General features: G+C 39.6%; 1 protein-coding gene across 1 annotated transcript in view; it reads right to left on the bottom strand.

Moving 5' to 3' along the window:
* The window catches only part of Chsy (Chondroitin sulfate synthase), a 47987-nt gene that overhangs the window by 19302 nt on the left and 11187 nt on the right, over positions 1 to 17498 (bottom strand). Inside the window, exons 2-3 of the mRNA XM_080271417.1 lie at positions 3911 to 4051; positions 929 to 1061 (exon numbers count right to left, since the gene is read on the bottom strand). Of these exons, the coding sequence (XP_080127543.1) occupies positions 929 to 1061; positions 3911 to 4051 (274 nt within the window). The remainder of the gene's footprint in view (positions 1 to 928; positions 1062 to 3910; positions 4052 to 17498) is intronic.

Raw genomic sequence — 17498 nt, 5'->3', positions numbered from 1 at the left:
TCAGACAATTTCTTCAGTTTAGGGAAGATTTTTTGAAAAGGTGAGGGCATTAACCCTTTCACTAACAAAAGGCTCTTTTAAGCTGAAATAAAGCTGTCTGGGAGTAGCAATGATAAAAAGGTAGCTGAATAAATAAATAAACAGAACACATCACTACTGAAGGGGTTAGTGAAACAGCATACTGCTTGCCCTGGAAGTGACTGATAACAAAACCAAGCACTGTTACTGAAGCTGAAAGGCAGATTCACTCATAATAAGTGAATGCCAATCCTTCATTATAATACCTCTGCAAGCACAGTCAGGTATTGCTTACCTCTTCCTATTGCAGGTGTCCAGTCCTATATTGGAAAGAAAGGAAGAGAGAGCAGAGACAAGAAGTTAAACACAGATAACGTAATAAGAATGAGACTCGATAGTAAGGCAACAACATATCTAGAAAATAAAGTGGCTGTTTGAATTAGCTATACTTCAACCAAAGCAGGTATGAAATGGATAAAAAAAGATTATTCTACAGCCAATCAATATTTACATTGCAGAAACTACATAATGGGTGAATTAAGACATTTCACGAATGCAGGAGGCTTACCGATGCATAAATATCAAAACAATTAAAAGCTTTCAACAGTTTGTCTTAAAGCTACATTACATACAAGTTTCAGTTTGTATGACTGACAAATTTTAGGTTTACTCAACCAGACAATATGAATGTAATACTGTATGTAAAATGATATCCTAATAAACCACCAAAACCTGATTGATTCCTGCTTAATAATACATGTGCTTACAGATGGTGTAGTACATTATTATCCTGGGCAGCCAATGGTGTTACCAACAGTGTGGTTGTGATTGGAACGTACTGACACTCTGATTTATAATAAACCTGTGTAACACTACAGTTGTGTATGTGGTGGTGTGGTACAGCACTAACCAAGGTGGCTCATGGTGATGCCAGCAGTGTAGTCATCAAGGCGTGGTAGTGATACTTTGGCCTCCTGCCCAGAACTGGTCAGCTCTCGCACCAAACGGACAAGTTCTCCTTCACTGCTCCTGATGTCCAAGCCCTAACACAAAGCACAAGCAGGTTAGAGAACACCATCACAATCCATTACACTATCACCATCATCATTATCATCACCATCCTTATCCATTTTTCCCACTTAAAGACCGGTGAAATAGGATTCGAAAAGTAAGGAGAGAAAGAAAAAAAAAAAATGTGACTGAGGAAAAGCTAATCAACAGCATGCCCAGTGAAATCCCCCCCCCCCCTCTCTCTCTCGGCATTCAAGCCTCCAGAATCCAACTCCACCTCACATGCATGACCAAATGCACATATTTTTAATTTTTGGTATTTACTTTTTACTGATGCACTTAACATTAATAATAATGGTAATAATAATATTAACAATATTGATGATGATGATAATAATAATAATAATAATAATAATAAATAATAATAATAATAATCCATCCATCATCTAATCCTGTGAGAAGTGTAGGAGCCCAGGGCAAGGCAAGTTGGTTCTGACATATATGATAAGAGTGACCAGCCTCATTCATGCCTGAATGGAAGTACATGAGCAATAAACCCCAACCACCCCTAATAATAATAATTTTTTGTGTGTCATTCTTCTATAGAATTCACTAGCATCTTAAACTCAACAGTATGACTATCATTTCAAAAGTAACACTGCATCAGGACAGTGACACCTACCGTATACGTACAGTACTGAATATGAAAATTAATTTACTGGGAGCAAAAGTGTTTTTCTCTCCCCTCCCCCTTTTTTTTTTTCTCTCTCTCCCTATATGTATATATATATATGGAATTGAAAAACAGTCTGGTGAATCCTCAGCAACTGACACTTATGACCTTGATGTGTGGCCATATGAAGTCACCTGTTTCAAATGTTGCAGATTCACTTGCATGATTTGCAACAACAACTCAGAAAGAAATAGGATAGAGAAAAAATCTTTTACTGCCGACAGTACCCTGAGGTTTTCTGTCTCCTCTGACTCACAAACATGAAGAGGTGAAGACCAGGCTTCAAGTCTCCCCATCCAGAATGAATGAGTAAGGATAATTAAAATGGAATGAGTGACTGATATCTTCATTGTTATGACACATTTCTTAACTTTATTCTTGTTACCTTTAAATTATCGTATTCGGTTTAGGAGCAACTTCTTTAAACTATGGAGATTATCTATTTTGTAGCTTTCACCGATCCTTTCACTACCACAGGCCTCCTCAAAGATCAAGTTCAACTTCACATATTTGGTACCCATATCCAGTTTCTTGCCATAACTTATCAAAGACTGCTTAAATCCTCCTACAGTTTTCTGCTCTACTATACTATGTGATCAAGGAAACTTCTAAAAATTTATTACTCTCTAACTGAAAAAGGATTTTCTAACATCAAGCTTGACAAGACCTTTTGTATATTGCAATTTAACCCTTGGACTGCCCAATTACCTTTTTTTATCTCACTCCGTGGTGTGCAAAAAATGAAGGATTTTTTTTTTTTTTTTCATAAACTTGAAGATAAACACCCAGGGCATCATATGGTGAAAAGAAAATAATATCTCTCTCTCCATCTTTGTGTAGGGCCATGCATAAGTTTATGTAGGGGAGTAGTGAAAGAAAAAAAAAATAGTTTTTGTTTATTATAAACTTGAAGATAAACACCCAGGGCATTGTCTGGCGAAAAGAAAAAAAATATCTCTTTTTCCGTCTTTGTGTAGCGCCATGCATAAGTTTGCGTGGGGGTCGAGTAGTTAACGATAATGCACGGCCAGCACAGCCTGAGCCGTGGCTCGCAACAGGACACTACCCAGCCTGAGCTGTGGCTCGCAATCCATGGGTTAAATCTGTGCTCCCTCAAGTCTAAATTTTCACTCCTCTTGAAGAACTTATCACATCTTAAGCCTTCCTTATCCTTAACAATCATGGTATCTGGAGGTAAGGATACTACTGTAACCCAACAGAACACACCACAAGAATCACGCAATTAACTTTTCTCAGAGGCATAAGAGCGAAAATCATTTGTTAGGATGTTGGCCATATTAACCCCTTCACTACCATCACAGATCTTTCTAACTTAATCTTATTGTTACCAGAATATCTTATTTAGCTGGGAAGAATGCCCAAATAGTAAAGTGGTAGGTAATTGCAGTATTGTACTCTAGTGGTAGTAGTTGTAGTACCGCAGCCCAACATCCTCTTTTGGAAGATAGAGAGGAAGCAGGAAGATGTTTGTATAACTATGTAGTGGAACCACACAATTATATCAGTGCCACCACATGAGGGCGACCCCTTTTAGCATCGAAGGGGTAGTGAAGGCCATATTTAATTCCTCCTGTTGCAAAAGTCTATCCGAAGCTGAATAAAAATGTCAAGAGATAATATGAAAAAAATAAATGATATCCTCTGGCCGAAGGGGTTATAGATGAGGATGAAAGATGACACGTCTACTACACTGAATTTGCACTAATCTAACAAAGATACGTAACCCTTTTCAACTCAATTGATGGCCCATGTACAGTAGTCAGATGGAAGGATCACTGACTGTTTACCAAGAACACTTATTCCTACCTTGTAACAATGGCTCATTAAATGTCATGCAACCATGACTTTAAATTTTTGTTCCGTGAGTGACCCAGTTTCTTTAGATGAAAATAAACTGACTGCTTAATTTATGAAACTCATTCCTACCTCATTACTGAATTAAGGCTCATCGAACTTCAGGCAACCACAACTAGTTGGACTGGCACAGTTCCATCTGATAAAAACAATCCCACTACAGGAACTAATATGCATCCTTTATAACTAATGTATTAACCAGCAAGCATGTACTGTACCCCTCTACCAATAAATTATACAGTAAATATCACCGGCTATTAGCCTACCACCAACCTGAATGTAAGAGTGGAGACGGTAGAGGTGTGTGTGGTTCTTGACTGGGTGCAGTGTTATGGCTCGATGGACTTCACGCTGCTTGAGTGGCCCTGCAAATGCCTCACTCCCACTACTGTTGTGGTACAGGATACTCTGCATCTGGATGGGAGTGGGGGGAAAAAATTATGCATCTCAGACCCATAATTTTCAACAGATTTTTTTTGGGGGGAGGGGAGTTACACAAAATGTCTATAGCTCCGTGCTACAAACTTAAAATCATACTGAAATGCTTAAGTTTGCAGACCATCCGATATTTTTCGGTCCGATTCTACCCCTATTGTTGTTTAATCTGTATATAAAGGGGGTTATAAAAGAGATACAAGGTAAGGCAGTGGATGTTGCAGCGGCCCTAATGAGAGAGTGCAGTGTTTGGAAATGCCCTGTATTGTTGTTTGTAAATGATACAGTACTGTGTTGCTAAGTGAAGACGAAGGGGAGCTGCAAGGCTTGGTGGATGAGTTTGGGAGCATGTGTAAGAAATGGAATCTAAAGGCAAATGTAGGGAGAAGTAAAGTTATGGTCTTCGAGAGATGTGAAGTCAGTGATGTACCGTACAGTGAGGTTCGATGTGGAGGGAATGGAAAATGTGAGTGTGTTTAAGTATTTGGGTAGAGTGATGAGTAAGGATGGAAGTTTAGAGGGTGAAGTGCTTGAAAGGTACACAAGGAAGAAAGGTTGCTGGTTCCTTGAAAGCAGTGATAAAAAACAGGGAAGTAAGCATGGAAGTGAAAAAGTTACTACATGATAGTATTGTGATACTGACTCTAACATATGGAATTGAAGCTTGGACCTTGCTGGAGGGACGAAAGTCAAGAGTGAGAGCAGTGGAAATGAGTTATTTGAGAGGAGCCTGTGGAGTCACATGGAGAGACATGCTGACAAATGAGGATGTGAAGGAGCATTGTGGTGTGCATGTGGATGTGACATGAAGCATTAGGAGAAACACACTTAGGTGGTTTGACTAGGAGGAGAGGATGGAGAGTGAGAGACTGACGAGAAGAGTGTATGTGAGTGAGGTGGAGGGGGGGAGAAGGAGGGGGGGGGAGAAGGATGAGATGGAGGGATGGAGTTGAGAGGTATACAAGAGAGGGGTGTGTGAGCTGGGAGCAGGTCAGTGAAACGGCGGGGGACAGGACGACATGGAGGCGATTTGTTTGTGGCCACCTGTACCAAAATAACGAAAATCAAGAACACTATGCCTCCCTATCCAGACCCTTACCCATGAAGTCCGTCACACTTGGGTCAAAATTACACTAAAAATATCAGGACCTGTCAGTTCAGCCCATATGTAAGTAGCCGAATTAACAGGGCAAATTTACAAAAGGCTAGAAACACCAGATTCCATAATGAAACTACTGTATTGCTAATGCTATGTCTGTCTGTCCACAGACTCCAGTCCTATCCAGGTCCACCAGAAGTAGTTCCCAAATAGCCCAACTCATCACCTATTCCCACCCACAGATCTCCAACCTACCCCAAGTAGGTGGGAAAAAAACAATGCCAACCTTGACAACTGCATTCTGAGTCACACTGTGCATTGGGAGTGACTCATACGGGCCACGTAATGTGTGACATTTAACGACCATTGTTCAAAATAGACAAAGAAAACTGTTTGGCGGGGTTAGAGGCGTTCGCAAGGGGCGTATAATGCGTCCCACTGAATGACTATTGTTTGATGTGGCCGACATAATGTTCGGTGGGCTTCATGGCGTTCGTTAAATCAGATATCCAGTATAACAAGGTTTATTATAATGTGGGTTTACTGTAATATAAATAATATAAAGTCAGAAATTATCTTATACCACTTAATGTTATTCAGTATCATGTGATTTTCTCTACCAAAGGTCAGTAAGCATGGTATAAATAATGTCTGACTTACTTAATATTACAACACAACCTAACTAACTACACTAACACTCAAGCTCCTATAACTAACTCAGCCCAATAGAATACTCTGGCATTTGCTGGAGTATAATAATTTGTTCTAACCACGAGACAGTTAGTATGTCACAGTAATGACACTCAGGTTTCTATGACTCATTTACACAAATAAAATCTGTTATTGTTTGAAATAAAATACAGTACTGAACTACAGTTCTCCCTACCATGAGGGTGTTGGGAGAAAAAAAGGAGAAAAAAGGAAGGAAAAAAAGGTAAGTCACTACAATGGTCAACTCAACGCCAGTACAGTAAACTCTCAATTATCCGTCGTCACAACATCTGGTTCAATACAACAGCCAATGCAGCTCTTGGCTCTATTAATGCAATATCTAGCAATTTTTATGCAACAAACGGTGCTGAAACTGGATATAACAGATGGTCAAAAGCAATATCCAGCACTGAGGGCTCTCACCTGGCTTGTGAGTGGTAGCCTACCAGCGCCAAACGAAATCCTGAAACTTGAGAGTCAACGAAAACACCCACTATGTGCCAGCCAATCAGAATCCATCATGGGCGTGATTTATCTGGCGCGCCAAGAATACTGCCATGCTCTCATTCTCATCTGTGGATGTCGTAGGGTCAAGACATGGCTGTGCGCTCTTGCTCTTCTGACCATGTGGTCGCAAAACCCTGGTGCTTTGACTAACTCTGGCATCCCATGTTCAAGCTACTGTACAGTATCGTACTGTAATGCAAACCTAATGGCCTGACAGTGCTCATGTCCTAATGCTCTACTGTGATTGTTAAAGTCAGTGCTCATATCCTAATGCTCTATTGTGATTGTTAAAGTCAGTGCTCATATCATAATGCTCTATTGTGATTGTTAAACTATCCCTGTGCTGTATTGTGTACTGTACTGTTTATCCTATTTCTCTCTCTTCCATATCCACTGACAAGAGAGAGAGAGAGAGTTACATAGATACACAGACCACACAGACCTTACGGTCCCTACGAGGTGGTCCGGCCTTAATACTAATACAGTGCATAGGAGCAGGAGAAAAGGACAGCACAGCAGAAGGCTCACTCCCCCACCCTCCAGACTTTCCGGCATTTGCTGTACAGGAAACAAGAGAGGAAGTAATACATTGCAGGAATGAAAAATCTGAAGGAATTTCAAAGGATCGGCAGAAAGTAGAATAATATTGAAAAGGAAAATTTGTGCATACAGCCACATACTTACTCTATGCATGCAATTTTTTTTTTTTTTTTATATATATAAAAGGATGAAGAGAGAGAGAGAGAGAGAGAGAGAGAGAGGTGGAGGGGGGGGAAATAAATATGTTCTAGTGAAGGCTGATGTTGGTGAGTATCAGGTAACCAAACAACAAGTCAAACAGCTCCACCCAAATACCATTAAACAGAAGGCCTATTTATAAACTTTCTGAGCTTAAGTTGTATGTACGACTGCCTCTGTATAGTATGTTCACTCATACAGCTATTAATCACGTCATAATAACCCCCCCCTTTTTTTTTTTGCTTAACTTTTGTGTAAGGCTTATTTGTGCATAGTCTTCACTCACACAACTCCCAAGAATTTAGGTAACCAAATTCTTGCCATACAGTATGAGTCCTTCAAGTCCTCTCACACAAAAAACAAAAATCACTTTACAAGCAAATGTTTTTCTAGTTCATTAAGATTTTTTTTTCTTCTAAACAATATACAGTAATACTGCAATCTTTACCATTATAAGAAGTACCCAATACTTCACAATCAAACTCTTGCGGTGAAGTTGTGAAAGATTTTTTTTTTTAATTACAAAACTTCAATCTTTCCTCGTATTACTCCCAAACAATTCACAGTCAATTATCAGTTCTAATGTAGCTGACAAACACTTCCCAACCAAACTTATGATTTTTTAAAACAATACTTTTATCTTTACTATTTTGGCAGCCTAATGCTTGAAAACCAAACATTCTTGAGGGTAAGCTGTGTGTAAGATTATTATTATTTATTATCATTATTATTATTATTATTATTATTATTTATACAAGACTTTAATCCTTCCTCATAAACTTCCAAACAATTTACAACCATTCTTTCTTGAGGATGACTGTAGGAATTTTCTTTTTTACTACTTTCATTTTCAATACTATTGCTTCTTAATTCTTTAAACTAAACTTTCTTGAAATTGTGTGCTTATTTTTTTTTATTTATTTATTTTTTTTTACAATACAATAGGCCTACTTGTACATTTTAACGTGTTATTGTACCTGTTGAACATTTCACAACCAAACGTTCATGAGACTGAGTTTAAGATCTTTAAAACAATATATATATCACTTAAATCTTCACTATTGCAGTCGTCTCACATATCACAACCAACCTTTCTTGATAGTTTGTGCAAGACTGTCTATTTACATTAAAGCACTTAAACTTCACTATTACAGCTGTCTAACATCTCAATAAATCTTTCCTGAGATTGAGGGTACTTTTTTTTTTATTTTACATTATATCACTTAAATCTTGACTATTATAGCTGTCTAACATTTCACAGCCAAACTTTCATGAGACTGAATGTATGATTTTTTTTTTTTTTTTTTTACAATATATCACTTAAATCTTCACTACTGCAGTTGTCTGACATTTCACAACCAATCTTTCATGACAGAGTGTAAGATTTTTAAATACAATATATCACTTAAATCTCCACTATTATAGTCGTTTAATATTTCACAACCAAACAAACCTGAGACTGTTAAAGATTTTTTGTTTTAAATAGCCTATAAGACTTTCATCCTGACTATTAATGCTGTCACATTTCACAACCAAACTTTGATATTATTTTTTTAACAATGCGCTACTTATATCTTTACCATAGCTGCCTAAACAAACTTTCTTGATGTTAAGCTGTGTAATATATATGTTTCAACAATAAAGTATTTTCATCATTACTACTAGACTTGGCTAGCACTTCAAAACCAACTTTCTACCTTCTGCTTTTTTTTTTTTTTTTTTTTTTGCTACTCCTCACCCCGCCCTAGGGTGGGAATGGAGGTCCGAATGATGATGATGATGATGATGAACAATTTTTTCATTTTTTGGACTTTGGAGATCCCCTTAAGGTAATGAAGAGAGGCTATATCTAACCCTTCCTGTTAGAAAAATCTCTCCTGAGCTGGAAAAAAAAAAAAAAAAAAAAAAAAAAATCGTCTGGAGATATCAAGAGGCGTTCCCGTGTTGAAGAGGCTCATGAATGCTGCATCTCGCTCCTCCAGTCTTACGAGTCTAGCCCAAGCTGAATAAGTAGTAATAGTAAAGAAAAATAATAATGTGAATAATAAAATAATACCCAGCACTAATAATAATAATAATAATAATAATAATACCGTAATAACATTAGTAACAATCCAGTAAATAACGATAACAATGAAAAGCAATACTAATGTACAGTAACAAGCAGCAAAGACAAAAGCTGAACAAATGTGCAATAACAAAAATAAATGATATTCTCAGACTGAAGGGGTTAGCCACATCAATTCGAAGACCTAGCTATGATTTATTTTACTCGTGGTACCTTCAGACAATTTTATTCAGCTTAGGATGGACATCTCCTTCTGGAGGGATTTACTACAGCCTTAATTTATGCCTTTACTAATTGAGATCCTTACTAAGTTGAATAAAATCGTCTTGAGTTAGCACAGGAAACTGAAGTCCTAGGGGTGAAGTGGTTAGGATGCTTGACACTTGTAAATGCTTCCCCACACCCTCCCCTTCCTCTCTCTCTCTCTCTCTCTCTCTCTCTCTCTCTCTCTCTCTCCCATTTTCCTCTTCCCTTCACTTCTCTACCCGCCCCCTATTCTCCTCCTATCAACCCCACTCCTCTCCCCTCCCTTTCTCTTCTCTCCACTCCCCTTCTCTCACCTCCCCTATCCTCTCCCATTCTCCTACTGTCTCCCCTTAATCCCTCTCCTCTCCTTTTCCCTCCCCTCCCCCCTCTTTCGTCCTCATAACCTCCCACGCACACAACGCACACACATGCGCACATACACACCCACTGATAAACGTACACACACAGAGATAAACATACACACACAGCCAACCAAACACAGTTACACACACATACAGACAACCAAGCGCACACACACACACACACACACACACACACACACACAGCAATAATTGTGTGCAACTGACCCTACCAATGTAAGCCACTCACTCACTTTGGTATTTTGTTTTCTTTTTTCTTCAATTTTCTTTTAATCTAAGTCTAGTATTTTTTGTTTCTTTTTAGCTAAGTCTAGTATTCTATTTTTATCTTTAATTTTCTTTATAGTTTAGTTCCTGACTTTTTTTTTTTATTTGCTTAGTCTAGTATTTTTTTTTTTTTTCTGCGCTCTCCTGTTATTTACACATATATCAAGTTCTCGACTCCCACGTGAATAAGAGTAATGGTAACGGTAACTGGTAATGGTAATCGGCACTCCCATAATTACTGCCCATTTCGAGATGTAAGGGTCCACGGTTAATCCCTTCAGTCCGATGACGTAGAATGGTGGACTCCAAATACGATAAACAGCAAGATTGAACGATGGTTTTTGAATCTCAGTGGTGTTATCTTTTAAACCCAACACACTTTTCAGAATATAGTGTTAAGGTTCGTAATTCATCGACCAAAAATGTAAAGCGATATTCCCGACCGTAACTGTACATTTATTTGAATTCTCTCTATCATCAGACTATTCTACTCACCTCAAGCAATTTTTTTTTTTTTTTTTTTTTATAACGAAAGTGTTAAGACGAATACTTCAATAACTTCACTGCTCAATGTCAGTTCAAAGAAGAGTAACATCGTCTGGTGGTAAGATTTAACATTCCCCTACAAAATATCCCCATTCATAAGTCATGGAGAGGGACACCTTCACGCGATGGCACCGATATAAGCGGTTAGTTCCTCTACCTGGTTACACAAACGTCCTCAACTCCCTCCATGTCCCCCGGAAGAAGGCTGGTGGACTGCAAGAGCAAAATCTCAGCCTGCAGCCCACCCAGTTCACGTCCAGATGAGCCTGATGTAACAACAACTACAACTACTACTACTACATGAAGTCTGTCCAAAACTGAATAACTCTGTCTGGTGGTAGGAAAAAAAAAAAAAAACACTGTATACATGGGTTAATGGGAGGTTTGTACTAAAAGACACGTTCAGAAGACTGATACTAGCCCTCAAGGACAACTAAACTCATATCAGAAAAAAAAAAATCAACGCCAGAAAGAAGAATGAAAAACTATGGGCTACTAGAAACACTGCCTCTATTTGCACCAAAATATCTTGGCCATCCTGGGTTCTAGTTACAAGTGTAGCCTGATGCATACTGATACTGGACTTGGGAGTCAGGCCCTGTGGCTAGAACAAGTTGACTAAGCCTACACTGAATAGCTACCGTATATTTAGGATATAAAAATAACGTACAGCTCCGGTCAAGAGTGATAAATCTGACCTACTATAACTAACATCATAATGTGAAATACCGGCAAGTGCAGCTTGTTACCAGTACTCAATAACTATCTGGCTGAAGCCTAAATGGGCGCTTTTAGAGATTCGCTGTCAACGTCTCTCCTAACTAACTAACAACAACAACAACAGCAGCAACTACTACTACTACTACTACTACCACCACCACCACTAGTACTACTACTACTACCGGACTACTACGGAGGCTCAGTAGGCAGCGCATGACTTACAAGGCAGTCAGTTCGACTCTCACTCGAGGCATTGCCATTTTAACCACTACTACCGGTACTACTACTACTACTACTAATACGCCCTTCAAGACAACGCTGTTCCTTTTACACACCTGACCGTGATACCGCACCAACTGTTATCCCGCCCGCCAAACAATGGGGTCTTGACCCACACGCTTCCTAAGACCAAATCATATTGTCCATTCGATGAATATCCTGTTCCTGCTGCAACAAGCTCCCCCCCCCCCAAGCCTGCCTGCAAACTCATCATCATCAACAAACTGCAGTGGAGGCGCGTCAACGCTGCTAATAGCCAGGGCTGTATAAACCAGCCTTGGGTGGTCATGCATGTTTACCCAACCTTGCGTAAGTGGAGACTCAAAGTGTGTATGTAACCCTTTGCAATGCAGCTCGCCTTACGTTAACCGTGGTCACTATCTTGCAATCCACTTAGTAACTTTCATCCACTTAAGCAACTTTCACCGAGTAACGACCAGCATAGCATCCAATGCCAAGGAGTGGGCCAAGTTTTTCACTCATGACTCTCCAAACGCCAATCTCACTACGATAAATTCTAAAGGGCACAGGTTTCCCTCAGCTTAAAAAAAAAAAAAAAAAAAAGTAACAAATATTTAAGCAACAAATATACCTCAGTATCACTAAAAATAAGGACATCAAAATCAATCTTTAAATTTATCTCTGTCGCCATGAAACACACCTACGTAATATAACAGTCCTATAAACAGCAGTGCCGTTATCAAATTGCACTGTGCATAGACGTCCACGTATTATTAGACTCTGAAGGTGAACTACGAGCTTGTTGTATGTGGCACAGTAATGGCCCTGTGTGTGTGTGTGTGTGTGTGTGTGTGTGTGTGTGTGTGTGTGTGTGTGTGTGTGTGTGTCTCTCTCTCTCTCTTGTGGCTCTGTCCAGTCTAAGGCGAAACCGACACCGTTAAAAAAAAAAAAAAAAAAAAAAATCCTGTATTCGAGCAAGCTCATAATACCAGAGACTTAAAAATGCCTCACACGACTGGAAAAAATTGTGTGTGTGTGTGTGTGTGTGTGTGTGTGTGTGTGTGCGTGTGTGTGTGTATCAGTCTGTATGAAAATTACGTATGAAAGTTATGTATGTACGTATGTCTGTGTGTGTAAATGTATGTATGTGCGTGTGAAGAAAATCAGGTCCCGTGAAGAGGTTAAGGAGGACGGGATGGTTTACCTTGGTTCAATGTGAGCGATGCCAAGAAAGTCACAGAGTCTGGAGTGAATGTGACAATTGCATCACATCTCACTCTTGTTTATCACACACTTAGATCTCATTTACCCAACCAACCAGTGTCTATATATATATCTAATATCTATCTATCTATTTATCTATCTATCCATCTATCTATCAATGTCGAAGATGTATATTATAACCTTCAATACATATGGTCTTTGATGAGATGAAATAGGAGCGTATGAAATTCAGTGTTGAATTTCAGAACTACATGACATCTAACTCTTACTTATCATTCTCTTATATGTCACTTATTCAACACATGGCAAATAATAACGATGATAATAATAATAATAATAACCTTCTCCGCGATACGTGTTTGCTGTTAAAATAATAACGTCAGAAATTCACAGTCAGATATTAAACAGAGAGCAGCATCACACTTACTGGTCTCACCCTCATATGTCATTTACTCAACCAAATGGTGTCAGGAAAGTATTAGTTCCTTTAGTATGAGGCATTTCCTGAGATGAGTAAAACTAAACTGATCATCTCAATTAATCAACTAACTTTCCTGAGCTTAAATACAACTGTTTTCCAATATATTTTACTCAACCGATCAACTTACTAAAAATCTTAGTTTATGATACAGCCAGTGAAATTTATATACTAGGTGGAAGGCCAAAGAAAAATATTATGAAGGGTAATGCAAATATACATATAAAAATAAAAATACACATCTACAAATAAAAAGAAAAATGCAAATCTGGAAGAAAATGCACATTCACAAAGAGAGATGTTTATATAACCAGTGTGTCTTTCTTGTTTAAACTTACAAAAATAGACGTGTGGATTCTAACAAAGTCTCTAGAATGTAAGCACTGGAGTGGTCTAAGAGGATTATAAACAAAAGATGTAGCTAAGGGGTAAGAGGAGGGGGGGTTCTTAGATCACAGGCAAAATTAGGAAGGAGGAAAAAAAAGACATGGGATAAGAAGAGACTATTAGTTGAGACAGAGAGAGAGAGAGAGAGAGAGAGAGAGAGAGAGAATAAAACATTTTTCCCTTTCAATATGGCCACGTCTTCGTTTAAAAATAGGATCGTAAAGTGAAAAGACAGGAAGAGAAAGATAATTAGGCCACAATATTAACTGCAAGGTAATACGGTGTGTTTAGCTACTTCCTGTTGGTGGCAAGGCTGTTCACTGTTGCTTGATCTTTCTTGAGCAATAGGTCGGAGTGGTGAAAGCTGAGAGAGTCCTTGTCCTGATGTACGGGCCTATGATGATGATGATGATGATGACGGTGGTGGTAGTGATGATGATGACGATGATGATTACGGTGGTGGTGGTGATTTGATGTTTATGCCACACAACATATTTTTAATCAAGAATCTGAGGTGTGTCTCGTTTCATCCGGCTCTGTTTATAGTTTTTTTTTTTTTTTTTTTTTTTAATTATAAGTGTTTCTCGTTCCTGTTTCTCGATTCCTCCCACCCCGTACATTAACGAAAAATATCGGTGGGATTAGTGAATGGATAGTGAATAATTAAACCTTTGTGGGGGATATTAGAACATGAGCCTAGTTCACACCCTGCCTGAGCCTAGCCTACACCCTGCATAAGCCTATTTACACCCCTTCAGAACCTAGCCAACACCCTGCCTATGCCTACCCAAATCATGAGCCTATCTGTCCCGTTCTGGGCCTATCCACACCCTCCCTGAGCCTACCTACACCCTTTCTGAGTCTATCCACACCCTTTCTGAGTCTATCCACACCCTTTCTGAGTCTATCCACAACCTATCTGAATCTACCCACACCCTGCCTGAGCCAATTCACATCCCGTCAGAGCCTATCCACACCCTACCTGAGCCTATTTACACCCTGCCTAAGCCTTTTCACACCCTGTCAGAGCCTATCCACACCCTGCCGGAGCCTAACCTTGCCTAGGGTGTGGACAGTCCCTCTCCCCCCGCCCCTCCACCTGAGTGACCCGCTGACCCTGTGTGTGTAAATGTCAGGAGGGGTGGACATGACCGTAGTCCGAGAGGAGAGGAGACGAGAGAAGAGAAGAGGAGAGGAGAGGAGAGGAGAGGAGAGGAGAGGAGAGGTGAGGAGAGGAGAGAGGTGAGGAGTGAAGAGAGAGGTGAGGAAAGAAGGGAAAAGCAGAGAGGAGATGATAAGAGGTGAGGTGATGAGATATGGGAAAAGAATGAGAGAGAGAGAGAGAGAGAAAGAGAGAGAGAGAGGGGGGGGGGTTAGGGCCTCACTGGTGGTAAACATGTCACCCCACATAAACACAGCACAGGCGCAGTCATCCTCACAACACACAAAACTGGAGAAAGAAAGTAAGAAAGGAAGGAAGGAAGGAAGGAAGATGATGGAAAGAAAGAAAAAAGAAGGAAGGTACGAAATAAAGGCAGACACAGAATGTAAAAGGATGAAGTAAAAAATCAAATAAATCAACATACAAAGGAAGGAAGGTAAGAAGGAAGAGGAAGAAAGAAGGCAAAATAAAGAGAAACAGAAAGAAAGTAGCACCAACCGACCTTTAACCCTTAATCTGTCAGGAGCCTCCCTCGGCTGATAAAAACCGTCTAGCGGTACCCCCCCCCCAAAAAAAAAAAGATACTGAAGTGAGGTCTTGCGCTATAAACGTTTGAGATGGTTGTATGTCGGGGAAAAATTATAAAAAAAGACTACCCTTTAAAATGAAATCTATGAGTTTTCGCCGTACGTTTCAATATGGGCGGTGGGTGTTAGCGCCGAAGTGGTGACATGTGGAGATGTATGGTACGTAGGGGGACGGTTGAGCCTAAAGGAGCGGGCTGTTATTACGTTCACATTGCGGATGTTTGTACTGAACGTGGCCCAGTGAAACGAGTTCTTGTTCTTCCATCTGTTCTCTCTCTCTCTCTCTCTCTCTCTCTCTGACAATTTCCATCAGAATACTTCCAATCCCTGACTCAGTATCGTAATCGTATTCTCCGTGCCAGAGACTGGAGATACCGCAACACCTCTTCCTCTGCGATTTATTCTGCGTATTACCCTTCAATACTCTCTTGTATGACAGTGGTGAAAATAGTCGCAGTATACCTCACCTCACCGAAGCAACTTTAAAATGAGAACGATCCCTAACTCCTTCCTGCGTGATTAATGGCCAATGACGTCAGACTGTAGGGCCCATTTGACCTGTGGCCAAGGAGATTCATTTCTACCTCAGCAAATATCATGCAACTACGACAAATTAAGCTGTGATTGGCCCAGTTCCGTCACATGAAATAAAGCTGACGATAAATATCTAAAACGCACTAAGTGATTATTGAAGCCTTGCATCTATGTGGGAACGTCCACAACACTGACTGGCAACCTGAGCTGATGATGATATAAACACACACACACACACACACACACACACACACACACACACACACACACACACATGAAACAGGTGGCCGAAACTGAGAAGAGCTGACTTGCTCCGTCAGATAATTCCACCGTACCACATTCCCTAAAACTACCACTTTCAAATTATATATTATTATCTAAAATTATTATTATTATCATTATTTATTCTGTACGTCAGCGCACCTCAGAAATAAAAATTAATAAAACTGTTTTCATGGCTTATAAAATCAACTCTACATTCTATAACCCTTTTCTATCTAACTTAACCTAAATTTGCCATCCCTACAACTCGAAAGCTCAGCCGTAACAGTAGAACAGCAATACAACACGATGCTAGCCATGAGAAGTTAGTATGAAAACGATGTGGAGCCGTAGCATTGCCTAATTCTGCCTGCGGTATTCGTGCCAGGTTAAGGTGAAAGAACTACATATATCTATACCTGTATCAATCTACTCGTATTCCTCTGTCGCCTAATATTCCTAAGCTAGAGAGCCGATTTTTTTTTTTCCCCGCCTGTAGACCCCCTACTCCACTATAATAAACCAAAAATAAATAAAAATGTACCTTACTCTTCCATCAGCCTCATTTCCCTGCCTGTTTCCTTTATCCTTCATTTATTTTTTCTATTCACCTTTACTTCGACTGTTATCATTTTCATCATTCGCTGCTTCCTAGTGTAAATGCTACCAGCCTTCCCTAACGTATCCTATTACTTCATCCGTTCACCTTATTTTTGGCGTTCCTCTTCCTGTTTTGCTATCAACTTCACTTCTTTGCACTCTTTCAACAAGTTCTCAATTTCCTCTCCGGCCACTCAACTTCTCTGCAACTTCTCATTTCCACTCCCTTCTGCCAATCCAATCAACCTTTTCTAATGCCTTCTTCTGAAGCTCCCATTACCGTACAATATCACACAGGCTACTAAAAATCGTCTCTGCACAAGCTTACGAACTTCAATTAACTGTGACAAGATGCAGAAAAACACCAAGGTCCCTTCTCTCCACCTGATGTTTTTCTGCACAACTACGGTATTACTGAAACCTAAATTTTTAAACGCTAATAAAAATAAATCAGTTGTCTAGCGTTATCAAGACAAAAAAAAAAGTACTGGACAAAGGGAACCATTTGTGACGTCGATAATGAAGTAACTTGTTCCAAAAATCCATAGGGAGCGACCGACTGACTGGGTTACTCCTTGAGATGCACCAGATCCTAAAAACTCCAGATTTCAATATCAAATACTCTAACCCCTTACATAAGAGGTCCTCACGTTACATAATATCGTATTGTG

This window comes from Coenobita brevimanus, chromosome 46, assembly GCF_032717465.1.
Source record: "Coenobita brevimanus isolate Jiangsu-jjx chromosome 46, ASM3271746v2, whole genome shotgun sequence".
NCBI classification, from domain to species: Eukaryota; Metazoa; Arthropoda; class Malacostraca; order Decapoda; family Coenobitidae; genus Coenobita; species Coenobita brevimanus.
This window is presented reverse-complemented; position numbering and strand designations above follow the sequence as displayed.